Source organism: Abramis brama (genome assembly GCF_963993115.1).
Source record: "Abramis brama genome assembly, chromosome: 10".
NCBI lineage: Eukaryota > Metazoa > Chordata > Actinopteri > Cypriniformes > Leuciscidae > Abramis > Abramis brama.
This window is the reverse complement of record NC_139972.1, coordinates 10,939,931-10,955,671: the sequence shown is the minus strand read 5'-3', so window position 1 is coordinate 10,955,671 and position 15,741 is coordinate 10,939,931. Positions and strand designations below refer to the sequence as shown.

Sequence of the window (15,741 nt, the reverse complement as noted above, 5' to 3'; positions counted from 1 at the left end):
CGGATTTTTAATTAAAAAAAATATATTGAGATATTACAATATTTGGCCGAGATACAACTATTCTGGAATCTGAGGGTGCAAAAAAATTTAAACATTGAGAAAATCGCCTTTAAAGTTGTCCATTTATGTTCGCGATTGTGCTGCATTCACTCACAATTATTATTTTTTAATATATTTACGGTAGGAAATTTACTAAATATCTTCATGGAACATGATCTTTACTTAATATCCTAATGATTTTTAGCATAAAAGAAAAATCAATAATTTTGACCCATACAATGTATTTGTTGGCTATTGCCACAGATATACCCGTGCGACATGTGACTGCTTTTGTGATCCAGGGTCACAAATTATCCCTAAAATCAGGGGGAAACGACAGGTGAATAACACTGATGTAGAACCACCAAACCCTGACTGTAAGCCTAAACTTGACATAAACTGTAAACCTGTCCATCAAATCTGATTGGAAATTTGTTCCAGGATCAACAACAGATGTTGATGATCTAGGAACATGAAATCAGGTTCTGCATTGCTTACTTATACTGACAGTGACATTTTAAGGGTAGAAAAACAATAAAAAGCTGCAAACGTTAAGAATTTGCCCCCTTCAGATCTTAATCTGTCATCTTGTCTGTGTGTGTGTTTAGGTGAAATCTGTGGCTTTCACGTGCAGGGTCTGAGCGCTCCGTTCGTGGCCGTGGTTCTGAACAGCACGTCAGGAGAAGGCCAGCTGCGGGCCCGAGGACCGGTCAACTGCGAGAGCCACAGAGAATTCACCTTCATCATTCAAGCTCACGACTGTGGCACGGGGCCGGAGGGACGCGGGGAGAAGAGATCACACAAGTCAGTGTGTGTTTAAATAAATGCATGTTCTCCAACTCAGCGTGATTCATATTTGTGAGGGAATGCTTTTGAAAGCAAGGAACACTGTGAACTATTTCTCAAATGATTCAGCAGTGCTTGACTCACCTCTCTCTGTTACTCACAGCTTCTTCTTTTGAAGATATTTTTATTTTTTCTTCTTTTAGAGGTTCCCTGCGCCTGCTAATGGGTAGTTGAAACTTTTTAAATTATAATTTTAAATTTTCATTTATACACAGCCATTCAAAGGTTTGGGTTTAAGTTTTTGAGAGAAGTCTCTTCTGCTCACCGAGGCTGCGTTTAGTCAACAATACAGTAAAATACAGTAATGTTTTGAAATATTATTGCAATTTAAAATAACTGTTTTCTATGTTAATATATTTTTAAATGTATTTTTTTTCCTGTGATCAAAGCTGGATTTTCAGCATCATTACTCCAGTCTTCAGTGTCACATGATCCTTCAGAAATCAGTATAATATGATGATTTGATGCTCAAGAAAAGGTCGTTATTATTGTCAATGTTTAAAACAGTTGTGCTGCTTCATATTTTTAAACTGAAACATTTATTTTAGGATTCTTTGATTAATAGAATTTTCAAAAGAACAGCATTTATTTATTAATAGAGATCTTTTGTAATTCATTTAACATTTAATGCATCCTTGCGGAAAATTGCTAAAATTAAATCCTTATTTACTTTTATACAGTAGTTTATCTATATGAATGATAAGGCGCAATAATGAAAACATATTTTATTAAATATAACATTTATGAATTCATATAATTCTAATATGTCTGTAGTGTACTAACCTTTAATGGCAATCAGTCAGTGTTCAGACTCAATAATCTTCAATAAAGAAACACAGGCCACATTTAATCTAGTAATCGGGCATCTATGTTTCCATCCAAAGTAGCAAATTTAATTTTATGTGGAAATTTGGAATATCGCATAAAACATTTGAGAATAAAGCACAGTTTCCATCTCATGTGTTCAAGAGGCACAAAATATTAATGATAAAAATGGAAGTGCACTCAGGGAAGAAACTGTGGCTCTTTTTTCCTCCATCATAAATGACTTGTGTCTCAGAGCGCGCGGATGAAACACAATAAACGCTGTCATGTTATCTGGCGTTCGGATGCTGATGTTTGGGAACGCGAATCATATGAGACGCTTCTGGGAGAGAATTAAACCAAATCATTCTCCAGAATGATCAAACCAACATCTGAGATTCTGTGCAGTGAAACTGATCCACTGGTTAGTCCAGATACACAATCACATCCTCTGTTTTTTGTTGCACATCAAGAGATTTATTTGGTAAATGTGTTTCCTTTCGTAGTTTCTGCGTATGTCTTTTTATCGGATAAAAAATTATCTCAATTAAGCGCATACGTTTTTTTATGCCGGTTTTTAGAATTTAGCTATCCCAAAATCTGCATAAAAATAGGTGGATGAAAACATAGTTAGAAATGTGTACAAACCTTTACTGAACTATATACTAGGAATGTACCAATAGGATTTTTTGGAAGATACGGATACCGATTTAACACCGATAACGATATTTGTCACTCACTTATTTGAACTATTGTCATTTAAATAGATTACTGTTTTAATCATGTTTTAACATATCAAAGTTCAAAAACACATGCATTAAGGTTTACTATAGTTACTGCTGCATCTTTAAATCATTTTCATTGAACATGGATTTGATCCATTTAACTTTATATAAGCAAAATAAGTACAAAAAAAGCTTTTTCCCCACTATAAGACATTATATTACTCATGCCTTCACACAGTTAATTAATATGCTATTTATATGTATGCTATCTCTGCCTTTTTCATGCTATAGCCAAAATGCAGATGGTTTTAAATTGATAAAAAATTGGCTGACACATCTGTGCATCTCTACTGTATACATATCATTTTTTACCATAACTGTGCATGATACTGAACTGAACAGCCACTCAAAAAATAAAGTTTTTTTTCATCTTAGTGCTGTAATCATCTGGTGACTGACCTTGAGGCATTAAAAGCTTTTAAGAGCTCATGTTAATGAACCTGTTTACCTGCAGACCTGAAAGCTGCAAACAAACACTGAGCCGAGGCTATATTTACCTGCAGATATCCATAGAAATATGTCTAATAGAGCTAATGCAGTGAGCTAAACCAGAATCCTTTGAAACAAAATAACACGTCTAAAGACATTTGCGAATGAGCCAGAGAAAAACAAGGTTCATGATAAAAGGAGAAATCGTGGAGAAAAGAGTAGAGAGAGAGGGACCTTCCTCATTACTCTGTATCTCTTTAATCCGGACAGGATTACTCTATCCGGCTCTGACAGCTCTGATCTCCGATACATCACATACACACACACGCACGGATAAAGGATTAAAGTGAGATATTAGACTCTAAAGGGCAGTAAAGCTGCAAAATCTCACTGCTTTACTATAGATTTCATCCACAACGCATTAATGTGTGTGTGCGTATGTTCTGGTTTTTAACATTATAACAGATTATCAGGGGTGTTTATTATCCTGTCATTTGTCAGAAGCTTTTGCCCTTTGCAAAGTGTTGCTCACTTTTTTACGCTGTCTTTGACATGAATGATGTAAGCTTGTTATTTTGGTATTTTCAGCTTGCAAAAGTGTGTCAGAACTGGCCGTGAGGATACCTTGAGGCACTTTTTCTCTGTTTTTAAAATATCTTTCTGTCCCCGAAGACTTTTCTAAGACATAATGACCTGCAGGAGAAGGAAATCGCAAATGAGATCTCACTGTTTCTCCTGGACAGTGATGGAGAACGAGTGGAGCTTTTGGAGAGTTTTCTCTTGAGAGAAGAGCGTCTCGTCTAAAGCAGAGCGCAATAATTAGTTCAGATCCGGACGCAAATCAGTTCTCATGAATTACAAACACAAGTATCACAAAGATGGGAAAACTATTTCACTCAATGCGTCATTTACACTTTATTTCGATAGTCCACTTTAGACATTCTACTAACTATAAGTAACTTTGCAACTAAATGTCAACTAGCAGTCATTCAATTATTAAGTAGAAAGTCTACTGAAAATAAAAATCAAATATCCTTTTTCTTTAAAGTCAGTTTAAGTCTTATTTCTTAAGCAGAAGTCTTTGAGAGACGATTTGGAGTATTTGGGATTTAATATTTCTTGAAGGATTGTGACTGTCCACCTGAAAAATGTGATTTAAATGCACTGCAGTTGCTGTTTTTCATTTCAGGCCCTCTACAAATACACATTTAACTCAGCCATCACATCTGTGGTGCGCCATCATGCTACGTTCCAGTAAAATCACAAATTAAAATTCTCTATTCCTGATAAACACACCCTGACATAGTCACAATTTGAATGGGTTTATAAAAATCTGTAGAGAAGGAAATTTTGAAAAATAAGTGACATCTGCTCTACAGAAGACATGTCCTGAAGTCTTTTTTTAACATTCTTGTTAATAGCCATGTTTCCATCTACCTATTTTATGCACATTTTGGGATATTGCATAAAAACGCTGGATGGAAGCGCCAAGATGCTCTTAAATTCTAAAAATGCACATAAAACCAACAACTTAAATTGAGGCGGATACATTTTTTATTTGATAAGAAGAAATGCTAATAAACTACGATGGAAACACATTAACCAGCGGACCAATCACATCACACAGCATCTAAAATGCTGGTTTGTTCATTCTGAAACGCCTGAGCATGAGTCTGTCATGAGAATGATTTGGTTTAATTCTCTCCCAGAAGCGTCTCACATGATTTCGATCACAAACACCAGCATCTAAACGACAGATGATATGACACTGTTATTGCGTTTCGAGTCATTAATGATGGAGGAAAAACAGTTGCTTCTCTGACTGCAGAAACTTCCACTTTTATTACAGATCTTTTGCGCCAATTTCCCAGGATGGAAACAGTATTCGCAAATGTTTTATGTGATATTCCAGTTTTGCGCATAAGTTAAAATTCCAACTTCAGATGTAAACATGGCTATTGTTAACGAGAAATCGAACTAAATCTATTAAAATCCATTTCAGTAACTGAAATAGAGTTGAAATAAAATAAAATAAAATATAGTGCTGGAAAAAAATTTATCGTGATTAATCGCATCCAAAATAAAAGTTTGTGTTTGCATAATATATGTGTGTGTACTGTGTATAATTATTTTGTATATATAAATACACACATATGCATGTATATATTTAAGATTTTTATTTATTTATATATAAATTATTTATATTTATATATAATATAAATTATGTATAAATGTATATACAGTATATACATGCAAATATTTCTTAAATAAATACATGCATATGTGTGTATTTATATATACAAAATAATTATACACAGTACACACACATATATTATGTAAACACAAACTTTTATTTTGGTTGCGATTAATCGCGATTAATTTTTTCCCAGCACTAATAAAATATAAATACCAGAGCCGGACAGTAACGGAGTACATTTACTTGAGTACAGTACTTTTGTAATTACAGTACAGTAATTTTGAGGGATCTGTACTTTACTCGAGTATCATTTTTGGGGAGTACTCATGACTTTACTCAAGTACATTTGAGAGGCAAATATTGTACTCTTTACTCCGCTACATTTCTATCCATAACCGTGAGTACCAGTTACTACTACTTCTAAAAAAAAAAATTTGATCGGTGAGTAAAGTAGATGAACTGCTGCGCTTGTGACAGGGCAGGGCGCATGTTTAACTGAAAGAACGAGCAGCGACGCTCTTTCGGTCTCTCTCGCGCACTGTCGCTCGCTTGCGCAGTTCATTTCGCTTTTGTCCAGTCTGGCGCCTCATACACATGCGCCCTGTCACAAGCGCGGCAGTTCATCTACTTTACTCACCGATCAAATAAGACTTTGGCGGGACAAAAATTCACTTTGGCGGGCGCTAAAACAAGTTCAATGCAGGAAAATTCATGCGTGAATTTAACTGAGTAGTAGGCTACATGACCATGCACTCGCACAAATGCGACCACATAAAATTTTAACTCGCACATTCTCAAAAAATGGTCGCAGTCTGGAACCCTGTGATTTGATTGATGAAAAAACACAGAAACTCACATGTACACACAATTGTTAGCTGAATTTTCTTTTCTGATATTACACATTAATGTAAGCTGAGCATTTGCTTGGATGTTCTTGAGTATGCGGTGTGTTTAACACAGTCAGGTTCAAATGTGGGTGCAAAAAAATCCATTAAAACTCTAGCAGAGGTTTGTCAGAGCGTTGCCATTGTGCTATTGCCTTGTGGGCAAGTGAGAAATGTTAAATAAAGCAACATGGTAAAAAGATGAAAATGACTTGATTTTACTTTCAATTCATTTTACATTCTCCAAGGTATTAACATTAACATTTTTCATAACTCCATGTAGGACGTTTCTGTACATAAATGTAAGCACTGTGGCAGTAGTAATGCAATACTTAGAAAATGTACTCTTGTACTCTTGATACTCAAGTACTTTTGAAAACAAGTACTTCAGTACTTTTACTTAAGTAGACATCTGACTGTAGTACTTTTACTTGTACTTCAGTAAAATTTAGCAAGGGGTATCTGTACTTTTACTCAAGTAATGAAGCTGTGTACTCTGTCCGCCTCTGATAAATACTGATGAAATGATGAAAATCCTAAACTTACAAAAACTTAAAACGAAAATTAGAAATGTCTGCACAATCTGGCATGTTTCATTGCTTTATCACAAATAAAACAACTGAATCCAAGCACAACTACTAACACATTTTTTTAAAATAATATTTGAATATATGGTACAGATGTCACTTTTCCTTGGCCAGACATCACTTCCACTACTGCACTAACAGAAGCACTTTTTTAACACACTAGTTTAGGGTCCAATTCTCACTATTAACTAGTTGCTTGTTAGCATGCATATTATATGATACTGGCTTATTAGTACTTATAAAGCACATATTAATGCCTTATTCTACATGATCATATTCTACATCCTACATTCTACAACATAAACTTAACAACTACCTTACTATTAAATAGCATTATTAGGAGTTTATTGAGGCACAAAAGTCATAGTTAATAGTGAGAATTGGACCCTAATCCAAAAAGAAGCCAATTCAACACTAATAAATACTGCAACAGAATCAAACATTTAATGGAAACACCTGAGACAGAAATTGATGCTTAAATGAAACATAATTGAGAACACGCGTAGGGTATGAACATTTTGGCCGATAACCGCTAATTCTTTATATTTGAAAGCCGAGGGTGTAGGGTGTTGATCTTTCTTCTTCAGCTCCAACTTCAGCCGTGCACGAGCACAAACCCTCAAAACACCCTCCCCCTGTCTGTGATTGGTTGGAACACTATTTGTTTTGGTTTTGAGTAGTTGGTGAAACCAATTGTTTTTGTGTGCAGATCTTTTCTGTGTGCAGTTTTTTTGACGGCATGCTTATGGGGCGGGCAGCTAGCGGATCATTAGGAAAGATTAGATGAATGTGATCTTTTTTGGGCCTGAAATCACTGATACAACCTTTAACATATCGGCCAATTTTTCTTGACGATAAAATTAAAAATCAACATACATCTGCCGATACCGATATGGTGGCCCATATATCATGCATCCCTAAACATGAAGCATCCTGGACAATGCGGATCAAAATAAAAGCCTCTTTCTCTCTTTCAGGGCTGCGGTGCATGTGCAAGTGGGAGATGTGAACGAGTTTCCCCCGGTGTTCGGTCAGCTGGAGTATCACGGCTCGGTGACGGAGGGGAAAGTGTTTGACAGTATTCTGCAGGTTCAGGCATCAGACCAGGACTGTTCTCCACAGTACAGCCAGATCTGCAACTACCAGATCACCTCTCACGACACGGCCTTCGCTATAGACCGCAACGGTTAGCACACACACACACACACATGCATTCACTTTGCTGTCTTCTGTATTTAAATGTGTGTGTTTGTGTGCAGGTAACATCAGGAACACAGAGAGTCTGAGCTTTGATCAAAAGTCACATTATAAAATCCGCGTGACAGCGTTCGACTGCGGTCAGAAGAGAGCGGCGCAGGACGCTGTCGTACACATACATGTAAAACCCGTCTGCAAGCCTGGATGGCAGGGTAAGATTTCAATATGTTTTGGTCTCAGATGCACTTTGCACATGCAAATGGCTGAAATATAGCTTTACACAATTTCTGGAAATCGGGTTGCAGTGGTCCATCTGGGAAGATATCATGATGTAATGGACTTTTTGAGGAAGCTAATCCACTAATTTCAGTGTTTTTGTACAGTCCTTCAACTTATTTTATTTCAGGTAGTTGCTGAGGCAAAATTTGCTTATGAAGTTTAGGTTTTTCAAATAACATTCATGTTTTATTTGATTTCAGCTTTTCAATTTCAGTTAAAGGTGGGGTATGTAATTCTCTTTTTTGGCCATTTTTTCAAAATCACTTGAAATCCTATTCCTAACCCACTTACAGCCACTGAGTTAGAAGCACTGAAATGAAAATTAAGCAATTTAATCATCTGTGGAACAGGCAGGACTCAAAAAACTCCAGCCAATCATTTCCAAGACCACCTAGAATCATTGGACAGTAAGTGCGTCAATCAAACGGTCGTACCATCCCCCCTCCCCCCATCCATGTCCATGTTCTTCGAATGGGTGGAGTCAAAGGAAAGAAGGTAGGACCATTTGAGTTGTGTATTTTCAAAATCTGCCGGCTGTTTTGCAAATCACATACCCTACCTTTAACAAAAACATTAAAGGTGCTCTAAGTGATGTTGGGTGACGTCACTTCTTGTTGACGTTTGAAGTATTGTCAAACAATACGGAGGCTAGCTAGACCCTCCCTCCTCCTCATCCGTGCACTAACCCCCCAAACCCCACCCCCAAATCCTTCTTGTCGGTTATTGGCTGGAACAGTTTGTTATGTTTCGTGGTGCGGGTTAGCCCAGTTTGTTTTTCTTGCCGTTTGTGGAGCCTGGGGTGTCTACAGAGATTGCGTTTTTTTTACAGTGTGTTCAGGGGACAGGCAGCTAGTGGATAGTGAGGAGATGTTTGCTGTATGTGACAAAAAATGTTTTGGCCTAAAAAACATGTGACATCGCTTAGAGCACCTTTAAGTTAAAAAGTTTTTACATTTTAGTTAAAAATAACAACACTGATAATTATGTCATACTCTTTTATTATATAAACTATTTCATATAAATGTGCTCAGAAACTGCATGTTTAATAATTAAAGTCAGTGACTCAGACAGACCCTTCAGATTCAAATCTGTGAATCATTTGGTTGAACTGGTTCACTGAAATGAATCATCCAAATTCTCTGAAACGTATCACTCATATTACTAGAAAAAGGACAGTTTATGAGAGCGCCTCAGTTTGTGTCACTATGCTTCATACAGTGACTAGTGTCTATGTGCATGTTCACTTAAATTCACACCTAAGTTAATGTGGGAATGAGATGCATATTCAACGCTCACATGCACAATGAATACATTGAATTTTGTTTAAAACTGAGGAGTAATTAGAGTTCTGGGAATGTAAATCCAGATGCTTAGAATTTCCCGTCACTTTCTGTCCGTCTCTTTCTTTTCCCTTGAAGCTATTTTTGTTTGCTTTTAAACTCAATATAGTGTTGACCCCCTCCTGTCTCTCTCTCTCTCTCCGTCTTTTTCCAGTAGGTTTGTGCTTTTTTTTTTGCTTTCAATTGCAGCAAGAGGCTTACATCAGAATTAACACACACACAATTTCATATGATAGCCAGCCTAATGCATTATGCGGTTCTTTTAAAGCTCCTGGTATCTTTTTTACTACAGCTAGACGTGCTTTGAGTCTAACGCAGCGGCGCTCAACTGGATCGCTGACAGCGGGGAAAGACTAAATAAAATAACAAATGACAAAAAGCAACATTTAAATGAGAAGAAAATATGCTTCCCCATTTATTATTTTGTTGATGTTTAAGGCTATGCATCCAATTAAACTTTATTTTAGCACAATATGTCCTCATCCTCGTAAACCGCATTTAAATTAAAGAGGACCAATTATGTTTTTTGTACATGTTCATCTTTCTTTAGTGTTGCTGTTTGAGCATGAAAAAGGTCTGCAAAGTTACAAAGCACAAAGTCCCTCCAGCGGGAGTTAATCTCTATATCAGTGTCACTGTTTCTGAACTCCCTGAAACGCCTCCATTGTAGTCTTGAGTTTCTTACGGGACAAACACGTCAAAATATTCTTCATTTAAATAATTCCCACCCAAGGTATATGCAAAAATAAAGGGGCGGGGCCTGCTTGAGTTATTTAGTAGTGTGTTGAAACTCGCAGTTATGGTAAGGGGCGTGACATTTGTGAAACACACTCGAAGCACTTGATCAATCACAATACACTGATCCAGCCGACCAATCAGAGCACATTGCGCTTTTCAGAAGGAGGGGCTTCATAGAGACAGGAACTAAACAGGGCATCGTAAGCCTAAGTAGATCGTAAAAATCATCGTAGATCTACGAGTGCTCTGGAGTAATCGTAAATCCCCAAGTGCATCGTAAGAAGACAGAGTTATGAGGTCACCTCCAGGACAAATGGCAGATTACACCTTTAACTTTATTCAAATGCAATGTGATTATAATATAAGGTTTTGATTGTTTAGCAAGGTTGGCAAAGTCCTGCCAATTCTTCCTGACCTCCTTCCCTGATCTTTTAATGCCCCTAGTTGCAGTCAGTTTTCTAGCAAAACCCTCCCAGATTTTTTTTTTTTGTTTATTTGTATGACTTCCATTAAACCTGCTGAAAATAATATGTTTGTATAGCTCCAACTCCTCTAAAATTACCTTAATCTCCTCTTTTTTAAAAATATGTATTTTTTATTTTTTTTATTTTTTTGGTTCAGCCATTTTGCTGGTGTCTTGTAGGTTTGTGCTTTTATAGATTATTGGCATCGTGGAAAATGCACATCAGGTGAAAACAGTTAAACATTTAAAATTGCAAGCGTGTGCTGCAATTACAAGCCATTCTACAAGGTGACATTTCAGCACTTGACAAACAGACAGCGACTCTTAAGTAGCACTTAAAGCACAGCTGTGAACAATCGTGCTAAGTGCATTTTTGTGAAACGCACGTGAAATGAACACGAACGTTCGTAAAGTCGCTCGCAGAAAATCCTCGTGAGTGCTAAGATCCATCGTTATCTGGAAACGCAGCCCAGAGCGTTACTGACAGACTGAGAGGAGCTGCAACAATGGAGAATATGGGAAAAAATAAGGTGTTTTTTGAACATTCAAGCATGAAAACATATTCTAGTAGCCCAAAAACAAAATCAAGACTTTGTAAAAGGGCACCCTTTAATGCAAAACAAGTTAGTTTGAAGTTTGCATTTGGTTCATTCATATACATTCAGGGTTCAAGCAAACTCCAATAAGCTTTAGTATAAAAGCGATCTGACCTAGTTCACGGAAGTCAACTCCTATCAGTATCATGTATTTTGCCTAATATTATATAATGCATTTCTCATTGCTGCTTGTCTCTGCAGAAATTGCCTTCGCTAAGCAGCTTGCATTCTCTCGCAGTCTTTCCACTGACACGAGCAGACAGACGCCTTTCATTCTGTGCATGTTGAGAAGTCAAATTAAACAAAAGCATAAAATTATGTTTAAAATCGCTTTCCATTTTTGGTATCTTCTCCTCATGAGTCGTTTCCTAGCTGTAGTGGTAAAACAGCCATCGCTAGTACTTACATTGGAAAGTAAAACTCGCTGATCAACATACTGTGGTTTTGAGACATACTACAATGTGAAAATAGACCTATGAGGACAAAATTATGAAGAATCAAATTCTAGATCATATCAAACAATCAAACTGTGAAAACAACCTCAAATTAAATCAAAACTGTGAATATGGATATGAAAATAGAACCTCTTACAAGTCAACATTGAACCTATTTACAGTATAAGCTTAAAGGGATAGTTCATCATTTACTCAACCTCATTTCATTCCAAAAGTATGACTTTCTTTCTTTTGTGAAAAACTTTTTTTTTCTATTCAATGAAAGTCAACGTTCTTTAAAATATGCTGCGTTGGAACAACATGAGGGTGAGTAAATAATAACAGATATTTCATCGTTTTAATACATGTCCCTGGTCTTATTGTGCACTTTTATCTTTGCATGTTATTCCAAAGGCAAAAAAGTTTCTTTGAACCTTTCATTAAAATGCAATAACTTGCTTTCCCCACTGAGACTACTTTCTTTGTCAGCTGACATAATCAAAACCCTCTTTTTTCCTCCACTTCAACTGCCTTTTTCACCATCCAATCAATTCCCAATGGATAAAGTCAAGTAAACTTTGGTCTGGACTGTGTCTCCCAGAATGCACTTTGATGCGTCTCTGATGTGATTGTCCCTCAGGTGTGTTTGGGGACACTGTACACACACACAGACACACACTCACATTCAGTCGAAGCTTCAGGCCACTTTTTTCCAGGCCACTGGATGATGAAAACTGGAGGAAAGGCCAATTTTTCACATCTGACATAAAAAAGCATGAAGGAGAAAGAGAAGTAAACAGCTCCCCGTTGTGTCTCATAAGCAAGGGTAAATAATTCAGCAGGGGTGGACATGTACCTTAAGGCTCACTCCATGCATAAAAACAATCATTTTCAGCTCCATATTCTCTAACCCAACAGCTCAAAGTGAGCTAAAATGTGTGTGGTCTGTATGTGAATACATGTTTACATAATCCATTTAATACTGTCCGCCGTTTTAATTTTTCACCCATAACTTCATGTTAAATAACCACTGGCTATAGAATTCATTAAACACAATACATCCTGAAAAAATTTAATATGGTGGACAAAATAATGCATTATACAATATTAGGCTATAACCTCAACATTTCACCTGGCGGACAAAAAAACGTACTTTATTACTTTATATACACTTTAATTTATATATAAGGTGTACATTACGTGATTAAGTTAGTTTACTTAAGACAAGTTTTTGCAATTTTTTAAAGGTAAATATCTGAAATGAGTTACTTAAAATTAAAGTGAATAAGTACATAACTTGATTTTACTAACATTTTTAAGGCAAGTGCCTATACGAATTTGATTTATCTGAATCAAGACATACATTTTTTGTTTGTCACTGCTCTGACATTAGCAAAGCTGTGTTTATTGAACGGAGCAACAAACGCCATAGTTATGATTTCACCATTCTACAACCTATAACCACAATGGTAACCACAAAAACAACAGAAATTATTTTAAATGTCCAACATAACAGAACATAAAACACAAATAGGCTTTTCCCTTTCAAGAATTAACACTTAAAGGTATAGTTGAGGAATTTTAGAAAAGAACCGCCCTCTCCACTTTTTGAAAAAATGCACATGCGCAACACTCTGCCTGGTCCCGAGAGGGAACGTCTATTAAACGTGTGCAGGAGAGAGCATGCACAAGCCTAGTTCTCCTCGTGCACGCTCTGTTTACAAGTTGCTGTAGGCATGGCTCATACAAGCCTACTTTCCAAAAGAAGATTTGCACTTTTTCCACTATGTCAGACTAATCATAGCTTACATTAACTTTTGCTAGCAGTGATTTTAAATGGATTTCTCCAAATAGCATGCCAAACTTTACCTGTCGAGTAGAAACTTCGCGACTGAGGCATCAGTGAGAAGCCCAACCTGTGCTTTTAGCGCACGCCAGCATGTGAAATATTCTCCCAAAAACACTCTGGTCTTGTTTCTTTCTTCAGAGGCCTTTCTCTTCTTGTCATACAATTCGTAGACACTTTTTCTCTTACGACCCTCAGACATTTTGAAAAAACCCGGTGAGAATGGCGAGCTTCAATGAATGGCTGAATCCGTAGCTCACCACACATAAACACCTGAAAGTGCGCATGTGCAGAAAGCGAAAACTACCTAGGGACGAGCACGTACGACGGCCTTACGTAAACATATCACCAGGATGATTGACAACTAGGAGGACCAATAGTCTTGATGATCCACCCGGAAAAAGAAAATCCTCCACTATACCTTTAATTTCAACATTTACTCTCCCAAATCAGTCCTATGCAAAACAATGCTGGGAACTAAAAATCCAACACAGTTCATGCAGTCGCAACAAAAATGAACTAAGTAAACTTCAATTTGACCTATTTAAGTGAATTTGAACACAATCAAATTAATGTTAAATTATGCCTTTTTTCTTGTTGAATATACTAAAATACATCAGATCACAGAAGTAAAATGGATTATGAACAGCGCTTGTTTGACTTTAATACAGTTGTCTATTACGATTTAGCTGACAATTCAAAGAAGCACAAAACATTAGCACATTTTTTGGACACTATATACCATGGTAATCTTAATGGTAACGAAATTACCATCTGACACCATCGCTCTATCATGATACCGCCGGAGTATTTGTGTCACTAAGTTTTAACTTCTTTCCTGAATGTTTTGGCTAATGCACAACAGAAGGTTGTATTCTCTCTGAGGGGTATTTAAAATGCAGGTTATGTCTCAGACATGTTTAGGAAAAATTGAGTTGTTAATCGTGTTGAAGTCTGGGAAACACTGTGACCTCAATATCTCTTCATTTTCCAGCTCAGTGATGTTAACTGTAATGTTTTCCTGCCATCGCTCTTTCTGTTACCAATACTTTAGCTGCTTATCAAAGCATTTCCCAACGTTCTTTCTCTCCAGGCTGGAACAAGCTTGTCGACTATGAACCAGGAATAGGCAGTAAGCTGTTATTTCCCAAGATGCACCTGGAGACATGTGAGGGATCTGTGTCCTGGATTAGGACCACAGTGGACCTGGAAAGCAGTGGTGATGGAAGAGGCTGTGACAGACAGTCGTACTCTGAGAGATCCTTACAGAAGCTTTGCGGTATGATTAACAGCTATTTATTCCATTGCACGTTTCCTCATTTCTCTTGGGCCGGTTTAATTACAAAATGTGCCTGAGGGCTAAACTAGTCAGACAAAACCTCCACCCTTGTCCTAGAATAGGTATGTGTCTCAGAACAGAATCATTATCAGTGTAATTTTTTCCAAGACTTCATGCATATTAGAGGGATTGTATTGTGAAACACAGATATTGAGCTCATATCACAGATCCTCAAGAAGACTAACGGTCATTTTCACATGACTCATGTCAGCGTCCACTGAATTAAAGTCTAGGGGACTAATTAATTCACAAATTAATGGTGTCATAAATGATGTTCAAATTAATGGTGTGATAACGATATCCTACACAAAGCAAAAGTTAAAATGAAGTCATTCTCCTCCTATGACTAATATATATATATATATATATATATATAAATTAAATGGATGGATGGATGGATGGAGGCGGTTGTTATAGCAAAAACAACCGGGGTCCTGATCAGCCTGTCGGGGTTGTATTCGCTATAACAACCGCCTCGCTCTACATTATCCCGCTTATTACATGGCTACCTACCAAATAAATCAATAATTTGACACAAAATATTGATTTAAAAAGGAGTTTATTGATTTAAAAACGACTGTATTGCTTCCGCTAAAGAAAATAGTCCGTTCCGTCTCTACGGTTAGAATCCTGCGTCCATAGCAACGCTCTGTTTTTCATTGCAACGGTGTGTTATACTTAGCAGCGGTCTGTTATCAAGAAATAACACACCGCATTCTACATTAGAATTCAACCAAGCCATGTAATAAATAGATATATGTTATGACATGTTTTCACATTGCTTTAACTTAACAAAATAAGGTAAGACATTTAAAAACAAATTGTTATACAAGATTCATCTCATTTTTTAAAGTCAGTTTAATGTAATTTAAGTTGATTGCACTTAAAAATTTAAAGCACCAACTTTTTTTACAGTGTGGTAAAGTGTTCGTTTTGCT

General features: G+C 36.7%; 1 protein-coding gene across 1 annotated transcript in view; it reads left to right on the top strand.

The window, feature by feature from the left end:
• The window catches only part of clstn2b (calsyntenin 2b), a 63,545-nt gene that overhangs the window by 16,922 nt on the left and 30,882 nt on the right, over positions 1–15,741 (top strand). The window contains exons 3-6 of the mRNA XM_084125956.1: positions 648–843; positions 7,549–7,757; positions 7,831–7,980; positions 14,558–14,743. Of these exons, the coding sequence (XP_083982082.1) occupies positions 648–843; positions 7,549–7,757; positions 7,831–7,980; positions 14,558–14,743 (741 nt within the window). The remainder of the gene's footprint in view (positions 1–647; positions 844–7,548; positions 7,758–7,830; positions 7,981–14,557; positions 14,744–15,741) is intronic.